Source organism: Martes martes (assembly GCF_963455335.1).
Source record: "Martes martes genome assembly, chromosome: 18".
Classification (NCBI taxonomy): Eukaryota; Metazoa; Chordata; class Mammalia; order Carnivora; family Mustelidae; genus Martes; species Martes martes.
The window spans coordinates 9074969-9097103 of NC_137906.1; the positions used below are offsets into that span (position 1 = coordinate 9074969).

Consider the following 22135-nt stretch of genomic DNA (forward strand, 5'->3'; position numbering starts at 1 on the left):
GCCCATGCCAGCCTGCTTTTCCATGTGTACACCCTCCACACCCCATTCAGTCTCTAACTTGGAGTCACTGTGACTCTCTTCTCTGCCCCTGACCCCAGTGTGGGGCTGCCCACCTGGCTGTGCCCCACTGATGGCATTAGGACTGAATTATCCGGAAAGGAAAGGCAAAGGAAGAGGCCAGGAGAGGAGACAGAAGGGGCTGGAGGGGAGGGGAGAAATAGGAAGAATTCCATGCAGCTCCTCATACCAACTGAAATGGACAAATGCTTTTAGCCTTCCTGCCAAGTCAACTGGCCAATCAACCACCTCTGATTCAATGTTCATTCTGTCAGGACAGTTGCGAGCTGAGGCTAGAACACAAAGAGAAAGCATGTCCTCTGCCTACCAGAACAGCAGGGCAGATGAGATGAAAACTAATCATATAATACTAAGTGCCTCAATCGAGACTTAGAAAAAACATGTGCTCCCAAACCTGTAGAATTAAATTGTGAATATACTTTCTGACCAATGGGCAAAGTCACAGTGGATTAACTCTCACTTATCTTAATATATCACATTGGAGTTCTGAACAAGCTCCACCCACCCAGTGACTGTGATGGTCAAAACATTCAGTCACTGGCTCTCACTCATCATTCTATGGATCCCCCTTTAATGTGCACAAAACCATCAGTTCAGAGTTTTGTAAAGTGATGTTGATTGACTTCCTCAGTGTGATATTTATTTTTTTTCATTAATAATTAATTTTATTGTGTTCACTTAGCCATCATACAGTACATTAGTTTTTGATGTAGTGTTCAATGATCTATTAGTTGTGTGTAACACCCACTGCTCATCACAACATGTGCCCTCCTTAATACCCATCACCCTGTTACCCCCTCCCCCTCCCCTCTATAACCCTCAGTTTGGTTCCCAGAATCCAGAGTCTCTCAAGGTTTGTCTCCCTCTCTGATTTCTTCCCATCCAGTTTTCCCTCCCTTCCCCTATGGTCCTCCACACTATTCCTTACATTCCACATATGAGTGAATATATATGGTAATTGTCCTTCTCTGCCTGACTTATTTCATTCAGCATAATCCCCTCCAGTTCCATCCATATCAATACAAATTGTAGGTATTCATCCTTCCTGATGGCTGAGGAATATTCCTTTGTATATATGAATCACATCTTTACCCATTCATGTGTTGAAGGTCATCTCATCTCCTTCCACAGTTTGGCTATTATGGACACTGCTGCTATGAACATTGGGGTGCAGGTTCCCCTTCTTTCCACCATTTGTATCTTTGGGGTAAATACACAGTAGTGAAATTGCTAGTTCTATTTTTAACATCTTGAGGAACCTCCACACTGTTTTTCAGAGTGGCTGCACCAACTTGCTTTCTGACCAGTAGTGTAGGGTTCCGCTTTCTCCCCATCCTCACCAACATCTGTCACTTCCTGATTTGTTAATTTTCGCCATTCTAACTAGTGTAAGGTGGTATCTCATTGTGGTTTTGATTTGTATTTCCCTAATGGCTAGTGACGTTGAACATTTTGCCATGTGTCTGTTAGCCATTTGCATGTCCTTGGAGATATGTCTGTTCATGTCTTCTGCCCATTTCTTGATTGGGTTATCTGTTTTTTGGGTGTTGAGTTTGAGTAATTCTTTATAGATCTTGGATACCAGCCCTTTATATGACATGTCATTTCTAAACATCTTCTCCTATTCCATGGGTTGCCTCTTCGTTTTGTTGTCTGTTTCCTTCGATGTGCAGAAGCATTTTATCTTGATGAAGTCCCAATAGTTCATTTTTGCTTTTGCTTCCCTTGCCTTTGGTGATGTGTCTAGGGAGCACATTTTCTTTCTTTTTTTTTTTAATTAAATTTTTTATTTATTTTCAGCATAACAGTATTCATTGTTTTTTCACCACACCCAGTGCTCCGTGCAATCTGTGCCCTCCCTAATACCCACCACCTGGTTCCCCCAACCTCCCACCCCCCGCCCCTTCAAAACCCTAAGGTTGTTTTTCAGAGTCCATAGTCTCTCATGGTTCACCTCCCCTTCCAATTTCCCTCAACTCCCTTCTCCTCTCCATCTACCCTTGTCCTCTATATTATTGGTTATGCTCCATTTACCCCAAAGATACAGATGTAGTGAAAAGAAGGGCCATCTGTACCCCAATGTTTATAGCAGCAATGGCCACGGTCGCCAAACTGTGGAAAGAACCAAGATGCCCTTCAACGGATGAATGGATAAGGAAGATGTGGTCCATATACACTATGGAGTATTATGCCTCCATCAGAAAGGATGAATACCCAACTTTTGTAGCAACATGGACAGAACTGGAAGAGATTATGCTGAGTGAAATAAGTCAAACAGAGAGAGTCAAGTATCAGTGTGATATTTAAAGTAGCATATTCAAAATAAGACATGTGATAGAGATATCACTCCCAGAGTCATGACAATAATTCTCATCTTCATTAATGTAGGTTGATAAAATTGTTGAGAAAGTTTTATTCTTGATCAGGGGAACAGATGGTACTAACTGGGGGTAGTCTGTGTGAACCGGACAGGTTGAGTCTACATCACTGGCACTTATTGGTCAGCTCCTTCCCACTCCACAATACAGAATGCTCCAACACAGACACCAAAAAAGCTAAGTGAATGTATGGAAGTCCTAGTCATCTGTCACGGGCAGTAGATGCAGGCCATCTTCATTTCTGGGTTTTACTCACAAAGGAAATTGAGGTCTCTGGTGATCTGGGATACAGCTTCTTGAAGAAAAAAGAGGACGTCCATGGAGAAAGTCAGGGTCCACTCACACTCCCATCTCTTGGCTCAACCTTGAGAACAATGGGTTTTTCTGGTTGAATTAACCCTTGAATGCTTAATTTCATGGGGATCTGCAACAGTTAAACAAGCATATGAGAACCAACAAATGAAACCCTGCCAACAACAGAAGCAAAGAAGGCAAGGTACATGAAGGACAATGATGCATTACAAACATATAAATACTATTATTAGATTCATCTATCTCTGATTCTTTAAAATTACTCTGTAAGCTGTCAAGAATGGAGCATGGAAGAATTCATCCATCAGTCATTCAACAGATGATCTATTATTACTTACTCTGTACCAGGCTGGAGACACATTCATGTTAGCTGGTGTTCTTTTATTTTAATTTTAAGGGAACAGAATGAGTGTTTAACATTTAAAACAGATTCTTAGCCATTATGGCAACAATATTGAAAAGTACCAGAGTTAATTTTCTATATGTTGGCTCCTGAGTGTTTATTCCACATTTTGTTGTATGGACATCCACACAGCTAAACACACTGTCACCTCTCTCATGGAAACATCCATTCATGATGACAGATTGGGATGGGAAGGAAGCACAGCCTGACAGGAGCCAGGCTTGCAGAAGGTGGAGCCACGTACCCAGGATGGCCTGGACCCTGGGAGTCCTTCACATCAGGCAGACATGCTTCACACCAGATTCTCAACCTTGCTTGCCCTTGAGAATCCTGAGGGTACCTCTAAGGCCACACTCTGGGTGAATTAGGTTAGAGTTTCTGAGATGACCCGGGCATCGGGATTTTTCACAAACCCACTGATTCCCATGTACAATGAGGGTTTGAGAACCTCGGTCACCAGAGTGTCTATAAGTTGTGGTGGAGAAGAGCATTGTTCAAAAGTCATATCATGACTATCACTGCAGGTCATGACTGTGCACAACTTGGTTTCTTCCTTTCTGTGGACTTAAAAGAAATTTAAAATACTGCTCAAGGTCATCAGTCTGTATAATGATGTCACATGAACTGTACTGACCATGTGACCCTTATGGTTGGGTGGTCATAAACCACAGATATGGCACTCAGGAACTGAAGGGCCCTTGAATGTCACAGATGGCTTCAAATAGATTCTCTGGCCAATAGAACAAATTACTAGGCATGAATGAATACACACACACACACACACACACACACAGCTCTATTCCATATCCCTTAGTTTAATAAATAAATAAAAAATAAAACATTGTTTTTTGCAGAAAGTGCTCTCTCTGACCTGTGTTTCTTTACAAGGTTTGAAGGAGAAGTTCTGCAGGACTCTGACAAGGGCAAGTTTCATGTTCATGATCGCAAACCTCATCCCAAGGCAGTTTCGTGGTCCAGTTCCAAAGGGTAGGTATGTATAAGGATTTATGCTGTCCTTGTTCTTCTTACTGAACCTGATTCCACAACACAAGTTGGAAACAAGTTAGGGAAGCTTAAAAACCACAAGAGCTACATATTTGGTGTTCTCAACCAAGGATACATAGGAAATTTGATGGGCTGGTTACAGAAGTCCTGCTATGCTACTCTGCTGTGGTCGTTGCTACAGGTCATTGGATACCCCTTCCCTATGGGGACATTCAGTATTGTTGAAGAGATGGGAGGAATGCTTTTGAAAAGATTTATCTTAAACACTCGAATTATATTCAAGGTGGTGAGATGTTCACCCTCTGAAAGGCAAGAAAAGCCTGATTGAAGGAAATGTAGGATCTCACCTAAACTGATGGATGTTGGTCATATATCCATGGAGAAAGGAAGCAGGACAAATGCCTCCCATGATTTACATTGTTATTATTTCCCTTTACCTCCTTACCCTCCTTCTAGGACCACCCCAATCGATTTTCAGATGATTTACCTAGGCATGTGATATGACTCCACTATAATCATACTCAAAATTATGAATAATCACTCTAATTACTGAGTTTTTGTTTACCTGCCCCACAAAGCTATAAATTCCTTAAAGGTTAGAACTACAATTTATTCAAAATTCATTCCTCCATATTTATATCAATGAAAAGTGATAATGGCATTGTGATGAGGTACTATTTAAAACTCACTATATTATAGAGAAGATACTAGAATGTTAACCGATGATATGCTTTAATGTAATATGGAAAACAGATAAGGAATTATAAGAGTGCATGGATGAGGCAGCTGATATGGGTTGGTGTTTGTTGGGCAGGTGATGGGCACATACAGATTTATGTTAAGTATTTCATAGACTTGTGTCTATAGAATATGCTTGTGCATGTGTCAAAAATTCTCCACAATAGGGGCACCTGGGTGGGTCAGTTGGTTAACCATCTGCTTTCAGCTCAGGTCATAATCCCAGGGTCCTGGGATCAAGCCCCATGTTGGGCTCCCTGCTCAGTGGGGAACCTGCTTCTTCCTCTCCTTCTGCCCCTTCCCCCACTTGTGCTCTTTTTCCCTCTCTCTCACTCAAATAAATAAAATCTTTTCTTAAAGATTTTATTTATTTATTGGACAGAGAAAGAGACACAGTGAGTGAGGGAACTCAAGCAGGGGGAGCAGGAGAGGGAGAAGCCGGCTTCTTGTTGTACAGGGAGCCTGACGTGAGGCTCGATCCCAGGACCCGAGATCATATCCTGAGCCGAAGGCAGGCGCTTAATGACTGAGCCACTCATGTGCCCATCAAATAAATAAAATCTTTAATAAAATTATCCATAATAGGCATTTTTAATACATGGATTTCATACTGCCTGGTACAGTCCCTGACACACACAGATAAGCATTTCTTCTCGTGATTGAATGAATCACAGACAAGTACCAGGAGTGCTCCCTGGTTTCCATTAGAGAAGTTACAGGAGAGGGAACTGCTGAGCTTCTGGGAACCATCAGGTCTCCTGGTACAGAAAACAGATGACTTGGTCATTTTGAGATCTTTCAGCAAGTACTATGTGTGGATGCATTGCTAGCACTAGGGACGCCATGCAACAGGACAAGGGCTTGTCATCAGGGAGCTCAGAGGCAGGGGCTAAACGTCTAAATCCCTGAAATGTTCATCCAGATTTTGCTCACCAATACAAAAAACAAGAAAGCATGGACTGTAGCAGAATTCAAGCTGCACCCAAAGCCAGACTGCTCTGAATCATCAGAAGAGAAAGCTCAAGACCCCTCCAAGGAGGATGTCTCAGACAGCTAGAGAACAGATGAACAGAGAACAGCTTGCTCTGGATGAACCCCAGATACTGAGCGAGGTGGCAGCTGGCACAGGACTGCAGCCACAGACAGCACAGGCCTGTGTGCCTATGTCCTCCTGAGGCTGTTCCTCCTGTCGGGATGAGAACTCTCAGCTCCACAGCCTCTGATCTCACACTACAGCTAGCAGAAACGGTGGCCCAGGGTTACAAAGATGGAATGTAAGAATGTGAGGAGTAAATTCAGACAGCTAGAGAGCTCAGAAAAACTTAAAGGATAAAAAGTCCCACTGTCTTTTTTTTTTAAGATTTTTTTTTATTTTTTTATTTGACAGAAATCACAAGGAGGCGGAGAGGCAGGCAGAGAGAGAGGGGGAAGCAGGCTCCACACTGAGCAGAGTGCCCTATGTGGGGCTTGATCCCAGGACCCTGGGACCATGACCCGAGCCGAAGGCAGAGGCTTAACCCACTGAGCCACCCAGGTGCTCCAAAAAAGTCCCATTGTCTTAAAAAAGGATAATGGTAATGTATATTATGGTATATGCATAACCACAAACAAAAATACAGTATGTTGTTTATAGCTTACTGTTACATCAAGTAAGTAGTTGAAAAAATATATAATGCCATTGTATACAGGAACCATACCTTCTTTACGAAGGTATGGTCCCTATATATAATGGAATATTATGCCTCCATCAGAAAGGATGAACACCCAACTTTTGTATCAGCATGGATGGGACTGGAGGAGGTTATGCTGAGTGAAATAAGTCAAGGAGAGAAAGTCAATTATATGGTTTTGCTTACTTGTGGAACATAAGGAATAATATGGAGGACATTAGGAAAAGCAAAGGAAAAGTGAATTGGGAAAATCTGAGGCGGAGATGAACCATGAAAGACTGTGGACTCTGAGAAACAAACGGAGTTTTGGAGGGGACTGGGATGGGGGGTTAGGTGAGCCTGGTGGTGGGTATTAAGGAGGGCACGTATTGCATGGAGCACTGGGTGTGGTGCATAAACAATGAATCTTGGAACACTTTAAAAAAATCTAAATTTTTAAAAAGTACATATATATAAAATGCCATTCTTTTATTAATTTATATGCATAGAAAAATATCCACAAGGACATATATCATATGATTTTTTGAGAGTGAATGCTTTTTTTTAATTATTTCTTTTCAGCATAACAGTATTCATTGTTTTTTCACCACAGCCAGTGCTCCATGCAATACGTGCCCTCCCTAGTACCCACCACCTGGTTCCCCCAACCTCCCACCCCCCCTGCCCCTTCAAAACCCTAAGGTTGTTTTTCAGAGTCCATAGTCTCTCATGGTTCACCTCCCCTTCTAATTTCCCTCAACTCCCTTCTCCTCTCCATCTACCCTTGTCCTCCATATTATTTGTTATGCTCCACAAATAAGTGAAACCATATGATACTTGACTAGCCATCAGGAAGATTCAAATTAAAACCATATTGAGATACCACCTTACACCAGTTAGAATGGCCAAAATTAGCAAGACAGGAAACAACGTGTGTTGGAGAGGATGTGGAGAAAGGGGAACCCTCTTACACTGTTCATGGGAATGCAAACTGGTACAGCCACTTTGGAGAACAGTGTGGAGATTCCTCAAGAAATTAAAAATAGAGCTTCCCTATGACCTTGCAGTTGCACTACTGGGTATTTACCCCAAAGATACAGATGTAGTGAAAAGAAGGGCCATCTGTACCAAAATGTTTATAGCAGCAATGGTCACGGTCATGGTCACGGTCGCCAAACTGTGGAAAGAACCAAGATGCCCTTCAACAGATGAATGGATAAGGAAGATGTGGTCCATACACACTATGGAGACATATATCATATGATTAATAATGATGTATGTGACTGGTGATGACATTAATCTTCTTTTTTCTCAACTACAGTTTGCAAAATTTTGACAATGATCATCTTGTAATAAAAAATACTTCTAAAAATAAAAGATGTACAAATAAATAATTGTACAACCATATGCTTGTCATCTACATGAAGGAAATATCAGAATATCCTCCAATATGAAGGTGGGTTCCCTATTCCAAGGTTCCCTGTACCTTTCAGGACGGAACTCCTCAGGCTCTGGCCAGAGATCCTGGTCTCGGTGAAGAGTAAAGACTGGCACCATCACCACTGTCCCTTTGGGAATGAACACACCACTGATTTCCACATCTTTCTTACAGACTCTCTCAAGTCTACCGATTGGGTATAATCTCAGAGTTTCATTCAACACCATGTCCAGATACTCCATCTGTACAAGGCCATCATAAGTGGGTGGTGCCTGGAAGGAAACAAACAGATTTTGATGCATTGAGATTTGGAATCAACATTCAACTCACTCTATACGCTACTTCTCAAGTGTTAGGAACACCTAAGAATCATTTATTTTCGTAAAGGGCATTTATGGATGTTTTAATATCTACCATGTCATTTGTTCTGCTTAGTGGCCCACTGACATGTGTGCAATAGTAATGATGAGGGGAGATGGCTGGGAAAATCCCCTAAACAGGGTCTGAAATCCTTCCTAGGTAGTGATTTTTCTTCCTCGTGTGAAAAAAAGAGACTAAGACTGTGACACTTAATGGGTTTTTTTTTTTTAGTTTTTTATTTAAGTTCTATTTAGTTAACATATAGTGTATTATGAGTTTCAGGTGTCGAATTTAACAATGCATTAGTTGCACATAACACCCAGTGCCCATTACATCAGGTGGCCCCCTTAATGCCCATCACCCAGTTACCCCATCCTCCCATCCTCTCCCCTCCAGAAACCCCCAGTTTGTTACCTATATTTAAGAGTTATAGTTTGTCTCCCTCTCTGTTTTTATCTTATTTTATTTCTCCTTCCTCCTGACCCTTAGTCTTCAGTGAAATATGTTGAAGTCACCATTTTCTTTCAAAACAGAGGTCATACACCCACACCATAGAAGAAGAACATACAACAGAAAATATCTCCTCTTCCACATAAACTCTTCTAGTGGAAATATCCTGATTTCTATCTTTTCAATTATATTTACAATATTTAGAGAGAAACACTATATTACATAGAAACCATGATTGGGGGAGACACTAGTTCCTTTCAACAAAAATAGGGCAAGAGAGGTAGGACTGGATGCCACCAACTGAGGGAACACAATTTCAGTTCTAGGGAATACTGTGAAAGGGATCAGATCTCAGCCCCACCCTCTGTTGCTGGAAAGGTCTCCTCATTGTTGGTCTGGGGTTTCACTCTTTGCACAACAAGGCGCTCCAGCCCTGGAGGCCAGGTCTCTTCATAAGCTGGGAGTTCCTGTTTAGGCAGCTCTGTTTCATTCCTTGTTCCCCAGCCAACAATTAATCCCCAAGTTCCAGATAATACAGGTATAAGAAAGTGGAACCTCTTTCCCCAGTACCACCAAATAACTATATGAAGCAGAGGCTCACCCCCATGCTGGACATGCAAACGTGAGTTAGAAGTACACCTTTTTATGAAAACCCACTGGATTTGAGAGCTAATCTGTTACTGAGATATAACCAAGCCTATTCTGACTCCCTCCTCAGTAGGACCCACTCACCTTCTTGGGGAAAGTCGCATCAATCTCCTCCTGCAGTTTCTGCTGGACATCAGGGTGAGTGGCCAATTCATACACAAGGAAGGAAAGAGAAGTGCTAGTGGTCTCATAGCCAGCAAAAATAAAGATAATAGATTGGGCCACGAGTTCCAGATCAGACAGAGCTAAAAGGAGAAGAGAGATATTTGAATTAAAACAGATGAATATAGGGGCACCTGGGTGGCTCAGTGGGTTAAGCCTCTGCCTTCGGCTCAGGTCATGATCTCAGGGTCCTGAGATTGGGCCCCGCGTTGGGCTCTCTGCTCAGTGGGGAGCCTGCTTCCCTTCCTCTCTCTCTCTCTCTCTGCCTGCCTCTCTGCCTACTTGTGATCTCTCTCTGTCAAATAAATAAATAAAGTCTTTTTAAAAAAAGACACTTCTCCAATGAAGACATACAAATGGCTACCAGACACATGAAAAAATGTTCATCATCACTAGCCATCAGGGAGATTCAAATCAAAACCACATTGAGATACCACCTTACACCAGTTAGAATGGCCAAAATTAGCAAGACAGGAAACAACGTGTGTTGGAGAGGATGTGGAGAAAGGGGAACCCTCTTCCACTGTTGGTGGGAATGCAAACTGGTGCAGCCACTTTGGAGAACAGTGTGGAGATTCCTCAGGAAGTTAAAAATAGAGCTTCCCTATGACCCTGCAATTGCACTACTGGGTATTTACCTGAAAGATACAGATGTAGTGAAAAGAAGGGCCATCTGTACCCCAATGTTTATAGCAGCAATGGCCACGGTCGCCAAACTGTGGAAAGAACCAAGATGCCCTTCAACGGATGAATGGATAAGGAAGATGTGGTCCATATACACTATGGAGTATTATGCCTCCATCAGAAAGGATGAATACCCAACTTTTGTAGCAACATGGACAGGACTGGAAGAGATTATGCTGAGTGAAATAAGTCAAACAGAGAGAGTCAAGTATCATATGGTTTCACTTATTTGTGGAGCATAACAAATAATACAGAGGACAAGGGTAGATGGAGAGGAGAAGGGAGTTGAGAGGAAATTGGAAGGGGAGGTGAACCATGAGAGACTATGGACTCTGAGAAACAACCTGAGGGTTTTGAAGGGGCGGGGGGTGAGAGGTTGGGGGAACCAGGTGGTGGGTATTAGGGAGGGCACAGATTGCATGGAGCACTGGGTGTGGTGAAAAAACAATGAATACTGTTACGCTGAAAAGAAATAAAAAATTTAATTTAAAACAAAAACAAAAACAAAACAAAACAAAAAAATGATATAAGAGACTAAGTTAGTAATATATGAGATCATACTGACATATATAAATAGACAAATACAGAATATTGGATGTTATATGCAACTAGTGAATTGTTGAACAGTACATAAAAACTCATGATATACTCTATGCTGGCTAACAGGACATAATAAAAAATAAAAATAAAAATAAAAAATAAATAAACCAATACAATAATGATGGTAAGTGGAAAGCTCACCCTAACAACGAACTATCACTCCTCATGTAGAAGCAATGGTGGAAGTAGAAAGTCATCATTTCCAACCATCATAGTAATAATGGTTTTAGTCAAATACCATCCATGGATGATAAAATAGTAGGTGATGGCTTAAAGAGAAACACCACGTGTACACAGTCACAAAGGCATCCTGCACCAGTTACTTTTTTTTTTTTTCATCATGTGTACCTTTATTTTTGTATATATATAAGTTTTTCTTTTTTTAAAATTTGGGAGGTAGTTTCTTCTTTTTTTTTTTTTTCCAATTTTTTATTTATTTTCAGCGTAACAGTATTCATTGTTTTTTCACCACACCCAGTGCTCCATGCAATCTGTGCCCTCCCTAATACCCACCACCTGGTTCCCCCACCCTCCCACCCCGCCCCTTCAAATTACAAAAGGAAAAGAAAAACTTGCAGTAGATTAAGCCAGTGAACACAAGTTTAACCAAGTGTTCCAAGTGAAGGTCACCAATACTGGGGCCAGGTGCCTCCTGATGTGAGGAAGCCTTGATGTGAATTCCCAGGCAGAAGTTCTGATTCAGTGGGCCTGGATTAGACTGGAGGATTGCCATTGCAAACAAGCTCCCATGTGGCAGACCGCTGATGACTTTGTCTATCATTGTCCTTCGAGCTTTGAACAAACTGTGGCTGTGTTCTTCTGGAAAATGCTCTGCTACCATTTGTATCTGAACATGCGTCTTGCTTCAATTTTCTGATATTCCATCTGCTAAAACTCTTCCTCTGTATCTGAGAACAGTCTCCTGTAACTGAGCCACCCCATCAAGAGCCCTCTGAAGCTCTCTTGGCTTACCTTTATGGGTGTCCATTTCTTTGGAATTCTGGGAGTTAATCATCAGCTGAAGAAAGTCCACTCGATGCTGGACACAGAAAGAGATGTTTCAATGACAAAAACTCACTTGTGAAGCCAGAAATACTAACTTCTTTCGTGAGTATATGATGCCTTTACACCCAGAAATTTAACTAATGTTGTCAGAGACATCAGTGAACAAAAATATCCAGCTAAAAATCTTGGAGAGCACGATATTTCCCTGACAGGAATCCAGCCATTATGTCCCACTACTTTTTGGTTCTTGCTCTCTCTGTCCCTCAGCTTCTCTGGCTTTTGAACACAGCATCCCGGCCCAAGAGTTGCCTGCTCCCTCTCCTATCACACCTACTGGCTCAGGAGAAAGTCCCCGATTTTAGTCCTTTTGTTTTTTCAGCCTCAGTTCTTAATGAATGGCCATATATACCAATCCTCTGGCCTCTGTAGAGTCCACAGGAAGTTTCTCTGTCAGAATCTTTCAATGTCCCACCTTCCCAGAACGCTGCACAAACTTCAGAGACATCCTGGGGTGCCCAGCCCTGTCTCCCTGTCCTGCACACATCCTAGTGCTGGCCACCAGGCCTCAGGAAGGCAAAGCCTGTTTGGCCAGCTTGCAGCCTCAGTGCCCAAAGAAGACACCTGTTCACTCCAGACTATGACAGCCTCAAATTTAACATAAGCAGGTGCCTGGGGGAACTTCCACTGGAGAATGTGCAAGAAAAGAGGCTTGGAATTGAAGGGATGCTTTGCCATTGTAAAATATGGCAAAGTTATACTACCAGGAAAATGATTGTACACAGTAATTTTTATGTTTTGACCATTTATTGAAGGGAAGTGGTAGTTTTTCTCTCACCAAACTGATGCAGTGGCATACTAGTTGGCATGCTTATTCTTGAATTTTAAACATTGGCTGACTCATCTTCTTATCTCCTCTCCTGACCTCTACCTTCTTCATTCTCTCTAAAATGTTAGAAGTCTGTTGCCCTAAACTCTAGAGTTCTCTATTTACCATAAAAACATGCTTAGTAGCGTGCACATCAGATGCATAGAGCTCAATAAAAGATCAAAGGTGAATATACACATGTAACCACCACTGGATTTACCTTTTGTTTGTCTTTGAGGCGACTTTCCTTCATCCTCTTTATAGATTTCTTGAAAAAATCAGTAACGCTTTTTGGAAATAGTGAGATATTTAACATTTCAAAAACTGGGGTAAGGAATGGAAACAGTACTATAAGAAAAAAAAACAGCAATGGAAATATCAATGAAAATGCAAAATTTCCCTGGAGAATATATAATTTCATCTACCAACCTGAGGATTAAAAGACACCAGGATTCATTCATATCAGGAGTCAATCCCTCTATGAACTTTACTCAAATTTTCAAGCCAATGGTTGAGCCAGAGCAAGTCACACACATGGACCACCACTAGAGCAGTCAGATCCAAAGGAACGGGATTACATTCCTGGATCTCTTAGACTTTCATTTTTGGACTAGAGCATGTTTGGAAACACCAGACCATAATATGTTACTTTGATTTATCACGCTGTTTAAGAAATTGTGTCAGGATGGAAATAATACATAGTACGCCCTTCAACTACAATGGAATAAAATTAGAAAACAAGAACACAATCAACATGGAAAACCCATGAATCTGTGGAAATTACACAATACACTTTTATACAGCCAGTCAGCAAAGAAGAAATCTAAAGGGCATTTAGAATTACTTGGAGAACACAAAAATGAGGAAATCACACACCAAAACTCATGGGATGTAGCAAAAGCAATGGCCGGGAAGAAATTTTTCATTATATATGCCTATCTTTAAAGAGAACCAATATTTCAAATATATGACCCAACACTCAGTCAAAAACATGCCAAAGAATCCTCTTACACTGTTGGTGGGAATGCAAGTTGGTGCAGCCACATTGGAAAACAGCGTGAGGTTCCCTTAAGAAATTAAAAATAGAGCTTCCCTATGACCCTGCAATTGCACTACTGGGTATTTACCCCAAAGATACAGATGGAGTGAAAAGAAGGGCCATTTGTACCCCAATGTTCATAGCAGCAATAGCCACGGTCGCCAAACTGTGGAAAGAACCAAGATGTCCTTCAACGGACGAATGCATAAGGAAGATGTGGTCCATATACACTATGGAGTATTACTCTTCCATCAGAAAGGATGAATACCCAACTTTTGTAGCAACATGGATGGGATTGGAAGAGATTATGCTGAGTGAAATAAGTCAAGCAGAGAGAGTCAAGTATCACATGGTTTCACTGATTTGTGGAGCATAACAAACAACATGGAGGACATGGGGAGATGGAGAGGTGAAGGGAGTTGGGGGAAATTGGAATGGGAGATGAACCATGACAGACTATGGACTCTGAAAAACAATCTGAGGGTTTTGAAGGGGCGGGGGGTGGGAAGTTGGGTGAGCCTGGTAGTGGGTATTATGGGGGGCATGTATTGCATGGAGCACTGGGTGTGGTGCATAAACAATGAATTCTGGTACACTGAAAAGAAATTAAAAAATAAAATATTTTTTAAAATGCCCAAAATACATGAGCACACTAAACCAAAAGCAAGCAGAAGGAAGCACATAATACAGACAAGAGCAGAAACTTAGGAAATAGAGAATAAAAAACAAGAGAAAATTCAAAGGAAGCAAAGCTGATTCTTTCAAAAGATCTTTAGCTAGACAACCAAGGGAAAAGGAGAAGAGTTTCCAATTACTGTCATCAGAAGTGAAAGAGGAGATTACTGCTGACATTACAAAACTAAAAAGGACTGTAGGGAATACTATGAACAACAGAATGCCAACAAATTAGACGAAATGGAAAAATTCCTAGAAAAAGAGAAACTAGAAAGTGACATAAAGACACACACACACACACACACACACACACACACACACACAGAGGCAATCTGAAAGACAAATAAAAGGACTGAGTTAGTAGTGAAGAAACTAGTGACAAAAAAGAAACTCAGCTCCAGGGGGTTTCTCAGGTGAGTTCTAGCAAATATTTAAAGTGCAATCAACACCAATTTTGCACAAATTCTTCCAAAAACAGAAGAGGTAAGAACACTACCAAACTCATTCTACTTGGCCAGTATTATGCTAATACTAAAACCAGACAATGATATCACAGAACAAGAAAACTACAGACCAATGTATCTTATGACATGGATCCTCAAATCCTCAACAAAATACAAGCAAACTGAACCCAGCAACATATCAAAAGAAGGATATACCATAACCAAGAGGGGTTTATCTCAGCAATTCCAGGTTATATAATACAATATAATGACAAAAGTTTTTTAAAAACACAGTCATCTCAATACAGCCAGAGAAAGTATATAACAAAAATCCAACACAATTTGGCAATAAGAATACTCAACAAACTAGAAGCAGAAAGGAATGTCCTCAATCTGATAAAGGGCATCTATGAAAAATTCATAGCTAACAGCACACTTATTGGATATAGACTGGACACTTTCCCATAAGATTAAACAAAACGAGGATGTCTCTATCACCCTTCTATTCAACATTGTACTAGAAGTTTTAGCCAGGAAATGTTTGCAAAAGAGAGAGAGAGGAAATAAAGGAGGGAAGGAAGGAAGGAAGGAAGAAAAGGAAAGGGAGGGAGGGAAGAAGATGGATGGAGGGAGGGAGAGAGGGAGGGAGGAAGAAAGGAAGGAAGTGAGGGAAGGAGAGAGGGAGGGAGGAAGGAGGGAAGGGAGAGAGGGAGAGAGGGAGGGAGGAAAGAAAGAAGGAAGGAAGGAAGGAAGGAAGGAAGGAAGGAAGGAAGGAAGGAAGGAAGGAATGAAGGGGAACCAAAAGTTATTCATAGAGAAAATATAGAGTTAAAAGCATCTCTATTATCAGACAGCATAATGTTGTACATTATTATTAACAAGGAAATATATTAACTGATATCTCCCCATAAATATAAACTGAGAACAAAATGGTTTAGTTGCAGAATTTGGAACAGATTTAACAAAAGAAGTGCTGGGGCACCTGGGTGGCTCAGTGGGTTAAAGCCTCTGCCTTCGGCTCAGGTCATGACCTTAGGGCCCTGGGATCGAGCCCCACATCGGACTCTGCTCAGCAGGGAGCCTGCTTCCCTTCCTCTCTCTCTCTACCTGCCTCTCTGCCTACTTGTGATCTCTGTCAAATAAATAAAATCTTAAAAAAAAAAAGAAACAAGAAAAGAATGTGTTAAAAAAAAAGTGCTATACTTTGAAAACCACAAGTATTGTTGAAATAAATTAAAGAAGATCTATGTAAATGGAAAAATATCTAATGACCATGAATTAGAACTTAATATTGTCAAGATGGCAATACTCCTCAAGCTGATCTAGAGATTAATGCATTCCTTATCAGAATTCCTTATCAGAATCCTAGCTGGCTTCTTTGTCAAAATTGATATACTGAATTTAAAATTCGTATAGAATTGTAATAATCCAGAATGACCAAACAATCTTGAAAGAAAAAAGAATAAAATTATAGAACTCCAAGTTCTAGTTTCAAAACTTAGCACAAAGCTATAATGATCAAGACAGTGTGGACCACATTCTCTTACACCATACACAAAGATAAACTCAAAATGGATGAAAGCCCTCAGTATGAGACAGGAATCCATCAAAATCCTAGAGGAGAACATAGGCAGTAACCTCTTCGACAATGGCCACAGCAACTTCTTTCAAGACATGTCCCAAAGGCAAAGGAAACAAAAGTGAAAATGAACTTTTGGGACTTCATCAAGATCAAAAGCTTCTGCACAGCAAAGGAAACAGTCAACAAAACAAAGAGGCGGAGGGTGGGAGGGTGGGGGAACCAGGTGGTGGGTATTGGGGAGGACACAGATTGCATGGAGCACTGGGTGTGGTGAAAAAACAATGAATACTGTTACACTGAAAATAAATGAAAAATTTAAAAAAAAAAACAAAGAGGCAACCCACAAAATGGGAGAAGATATTCACAAATGACACTACAGACAAAGGGCTGATATCCAAGGTCTATGAAGAAATTCTCAAACTCAACACCCAAAAAACCAGATAATCATGTCAAAAAATGGGCAGAAAACATGAACAGATACTTCCCCAATGAAGACATCCAAATGGCTAACAGACACGTGAAAAAATGTTCATTAGCTATTAGGGAAATTCAAATAAAAACTACATTGAGATACCACCTTACACCAGTTAGAATGGCAAAAATTGACAAGGCAGAAAACAAGAAATGTTGGCAAGGGAGACCCTCTTACACTGTTGGTGGGATGTAAGCTGGCACGGCCACTTTGGAAAAGAGTATGGAAGTTCCTCAAGACATTAAAAATAGATAAAATAAAATAAAATTAAATTAAATTAATCAAGTTGGATTAAACATGCACTCTTAAAAAAATAGAGCTACCCTACAACCCAACAATTTCACTCCTAGGTATTTACCACAAAAATACAGATATAGTGATAAGAAGGGCCACAGGCACCCCAATGTTCATACCAGCAATGTCCACAATAGCCAAACTGTGGAAGGAGTCAAGATGCCGTTCCACAGATGAATGGATAAAGAAGATGTAGTACAGATACACAATGGAATATTATTCAGTCATCAGAAAGAACAAATACCCACCATTTGCATCGACATGGATAGAACTGGAGGGGATTAAGTGAAGTAAGTCAAACAGAGAAGATAATTATTGTATGGCTTCACTCATATGTGGAACATAAGCAATGGCACAGAGGACTATAGGGGAAGGGAGGGAAATCCAAAGGGGGAGAAATTAGAGAGGGAGATGAACCATGAGAAACTATGGACTCCGAGAAACAATCTGGGGGTTTCAAAGGGGAGAAGGGTGGGGTGGAGGGGGTAATAGGGTGATGGGTATTGAGGAGGGCACATGCTATGATGAGTAATGGGTGTTTATACTTAACATGAATCACTGACCCTGAAAAAAATGTTATTTGTATCAACATGGACGGGACCGGAGGAGACTATGCTGAGTGAAATAAGTCAAGCAGAGAAAGTCAATTATCATATGGTTTCACTGTGGAACATAAGGAATAACATGGAGGACATTAGGAGAAGGAAATGAAAGGTGAATTGGGGGAAATAGGAGGGGGAGAAGAACGATGAGAATGCAGACTCTGAGAAACCAGCTGAGGGTTTTGGAGGGGAGAGGGGTGGGGAATTAGGTGAGCCTGGTGGTGGGTACTAAGGAGGGCACACACTGCATGGAGCACTGGGTGTGGTACTTAAACAATGAATCTTGGGACACTGAAAAAATAAGATTAATTTAAAATATATATATACACCTTTAATATACTTATGAATAAACTTTGCCAAAAGTAAAAAAAAAATTAAAAAATGAAGTTATTTACACTAAAAAAAAACTGTGTGGTCCCAGCATACGGAGAGACATATAGATCAATGAAATTAAATTTGGAGTCCAAAATTTTACCCATGTGTTTATGCTTAACTGAATTTTGAGAAGGTTTCCAATACCGTTCAATGGAATTAAAATGGTCTTTTCAATAAATGGTGCAGGGACAAGTCACATGACCTCAGATCTTACAAGAAATTCTTAAATATGACCTAAAATCACAGAAAATAAAAGGAAAAATACATGCATTATACATCGTCAAAATTAAAAACTGTACTACAAAGAACACAGTGTTATATGTAAACAATGAATCATGAAACACTACATAAAAACTAATGATGAAAGACTATGGACTCTGAAAAACAACCTGAGGGTTTTGAAGGGGCGGGGGTGGGAGGTTGGGGGAACCAGGTGGTGGGTATTAGGGAGGGCACAGATTGCATGGAGCACTGGGTGTGGTGAAAAAACAATGAATACTGTTGTGCTGAAAATAAATAAAAAATTTAATTAACAAAAACTAATGATGTACTGTATGGTGACTAACATAACATAATAAAATTTAAAAAAATAAAGTGAAACCATATGATACTTGACTTTCTCTGTTTGACTTATTTCACTCAGCATAATCTCTTCCAGTCCTGTCCATGTTGCTACAAAAGTTGGGTATTCGTCCTTTCTGATGGAGGCATAATACTCCATAGTGTATATGGACCACATCTTCCTTATCCATTCATCCGTTGAAGGGCATCTTGGTTCTTTCCACAGTTTGGCGACCGTGGCCATTGCTGCTATAAACATTGGGGTACAGATGGCCCTTCTTTTCCCTACATCTGTATCTTTGAGGGAAATTGGAAGGGGAGGTGAACCATGAGAGACTATGGACTCTGAAAAACAACCTGAGGGTTTTGAAGGGGCGGGGTGGGAGGGTGGGGGAACCAGGTGGTGGGTATTAGGGAGGGCACAGATTGCATGGAGCACTGGGTGTGGTGAAAAAACAATGAATACTGTTATGCTGAAAATAAATTAAAAAAAAAAAAGTGAAAAGCCATCTACAGAATGGGACAGAAAATTTGCAAGTCATCTATCTGATGAGGGACTTTAATCTAGAAGATACAGAGAACTCTTACAAACAGATGAATGACTAAACTATAAATGGGCAAGAATTTGAACACACATTTATCTAAAGAAGTTATGTTATGCTGAAAATAAATAAAAATTTTAATTTAAAAAAAAAGAAGTTATGAAATAAGCAATAAGCATATAAAAATTTGCTCAACCCCACTAGCCATTAGAGAAATGCAAAACAAAACCATAATAAGATACTTTTCACACCATTAATGTGGCCATCACCAAAAAGGTAGACAAGTGTAGACCAAATGCACCAAGGATGGACAGAAACCAGAACCTTCTTACTTTCTGGTGGGAATGTAAAATGGTATTGCTATTGTAGAGAAAAGTTGGGCACTTCCTTATTAAATTAACCACACTGTATCTTAGCAACATGACTAGCCACAATACAAAGCATTGTACAAACATAGCTAAAGTTACCTCACAATTCCACCTCTGAGTACATACCCAAAAGAATTGAAAAGAGGTATTCTTTTTTTATTGTGTTATGTTACTCACCATACAGTACATCATTCATTTGTGATGTAGTGTTCCATGATACACTGTTTGTATATAACACCCAGTGCTCTGTGCCCTCCTTAATACCCATCACCAGGCTTACTTTCCTCCATCCTCCTCCCTTCTAAAACCCTCAGTTTGTTTCCCAGAGTCCATAGTCTTTCATGGTTCATCTTCCACTCCGATTTCTCCCTCTTCATTTTTCCCATCTCCTAATGGTCCTCCATGCTATTCCTTATGTTCCACAAATAAGTGAAACCATATAATTGACTTTCTCTGTTTGACTTATTTCACTTAGCATTAATAGGTATTCTAACAAAAACTTGAGCATGAATGTGGATAGTAACACTATTCACAATAGCCAAGAGTTGGAAACAGTTCAAACATCTATCAAATGATGGAAAGATAAACAAAAGGCAATATGTCCATACAATGGAATATTAACTGGCCACAAAAAGAAAGTTCTGATGGATGGTGCCACATGGATAAACCTTGAAAACACACTAATGAAGGAAGGCAGCCACAAAGATCACATGTTACATGATTCTATCTGTATGAAGAGTCCAAGAAGAGGCAAATCTATTAAGACAGAAGAGGGCTTAGGGCTAAGGAAAGTGGGAAGTGATGGTAAAAAAGTACAGGATTTCTGTGTCAACAACAATATTCCAACCACTGACTGCAGTAAAAGTTGCACGTTACCTTTGAATGCACTAAGCAGAGTTTTCAGCTTCCTTGAGTTATAACAGACATACAGTACTGTATATGATAGGGCACACTGTATGTACTTGACATACATATATAAAAATGATTACCACAATAAGATTATTAACATCCATCATCTCATATAGTTATAAAAACAGAATTTTCTATTATGATGAGAACTTCTACAATCTACTCTTAGCAACTTATAGAACATCATACAGCAGTGCCAACTATAGTCACCATGTTGTGTTTACAGTCCAGTACTCATCCATCTTATGCCTGAAAGTGTGTACCTTTGGTCACCTTCATTCAAGTACCACCCCACAACCCCTGCCTCTGACAACCACAAATCTAATCTCCTTTTCGCAGGACTTGGTTTCTTGTAATGCCTTTTTTTATTCCACATGTAATTGAAGTCATATAGTATTTGTCTTTCCCTGTCTGACTCATTTCACTTGTCATCATGCCCTTGAAATCCAACCATATTGTCCAAATACAGAATGTCCTTCCATTTCTATGGCTGAATAAGACTCCATGGCATATACATACCACATTTTCATTATCAATTCCTTGGACAATGAACACTCAGACTGTAAAAATTGAATCTTACACTTAAAAGGGGGACATATATGTTAGATGATGTTATATCTCAGTAAAATTGGTATAGAACGGTAGGAAGGGAGAAAATGAGGGAGGAAAGAAGGAAGGGGAAAAGGGAAAGGAAGGAAAGAAGAAAACTGGTATTGTACATACATAATGAGAAGAAAAATGGATCAAGGAAATCAAATTTTAAGAGCTTCTTAATATTTTCCACGAAGGGATCCTGTGGGTTGTTGAGGGAATCAATGTTCACTCCAAACGATGTGCTGGTAATCACATCCATGCTGTAGGCCCCAAAGACGCTGTGAGAGAAAGAAAAACATATGTAATTATTATCACCACCTCTTTACTGTCCTTATCCAACACATGCAGCAAAAAGTGCATGTAGATTCCAATGTCCAGACAAGACAAAAGCCACACATTCAGAACCAGCTGCTGCATCATCTGAAGAGTCTAGACGCCATCACACTCACTCATGAGTGCTCGTGAGGTGCCAAGGATGTAGCTGTCCTTGTGCTAGGGGTGATGGGGACACTGTGACATCTTAGACACACCTCTGAGCTCAAGGAGCTCAGTCATGGAGGGATAGAGACCCAAATTTGGGGGCAGATTACAGTAGTGTGTTTTGAGTATGGGCAGCAGAAGGTGGATAAGCACTGTGTCTGAGCAGGACAAACGGTGGGATAATTAACTCTTCCTCATGGAGTCAAGAGCCATGAAACTGATCTGGATCTTCTCTCACCACATTATCTGTGCTCAGAGCTGATTCCTCTTCAGTACATTACAGAACATCAACACCCTGTTCTGTGCTGCCAGGAACACCATCCCTTCTTCTCTACACCCCTGCTAAGGCTCCTGAAAGACCCACTCTGTCTCATCTTCATCAATCTGAGATTGTCCTGAGGACACACTCATTTCTGGAAAAAAT

General features: G+C 40.5%; 1 protein-coding gene across 1 annotated transcript in view; it reads right to left on the bottom strand.

Annotated features, from left to right (window-relative positions):
* Positions 1-2463: 2463 nt before the first annotated feature.
* LOC308359177 (cytochrome P450 3A12-like) overlaps positions 2464-22135 on the bottom strand; it is a 39050-nt gene continuing 19378 nt past the window's right edge. Inside the window, exons 7-13 of the mRNA XM_080829951.1 lie at positions 21361-21509; positions 12996-13123; positions 11878-11944; positions 9544-9704; positions 8050-8273; positions 4043-4205; positions 2464-2880 (exon numbers count right to left, since the gene is read on the bottom strand). Of these exons, the coding sequence (XP_080686077.1) occupies positions 2785-2880; positions 4043-4205; positions 8050-8273; positions 9544-9704; positions 11878-11944; positions 12996-13123; positions 21361-21509 (988 nt within the window). The 3' untranslated portion in view covers positions 2464-2784. The remainder of the gene's footprint in view (positions 2881-4042; positions 4206-8049; positions 8274-9543; positions 9705-11877; positions 11945-12995; positions 13124-21360; positions 21510-22135) is intronic.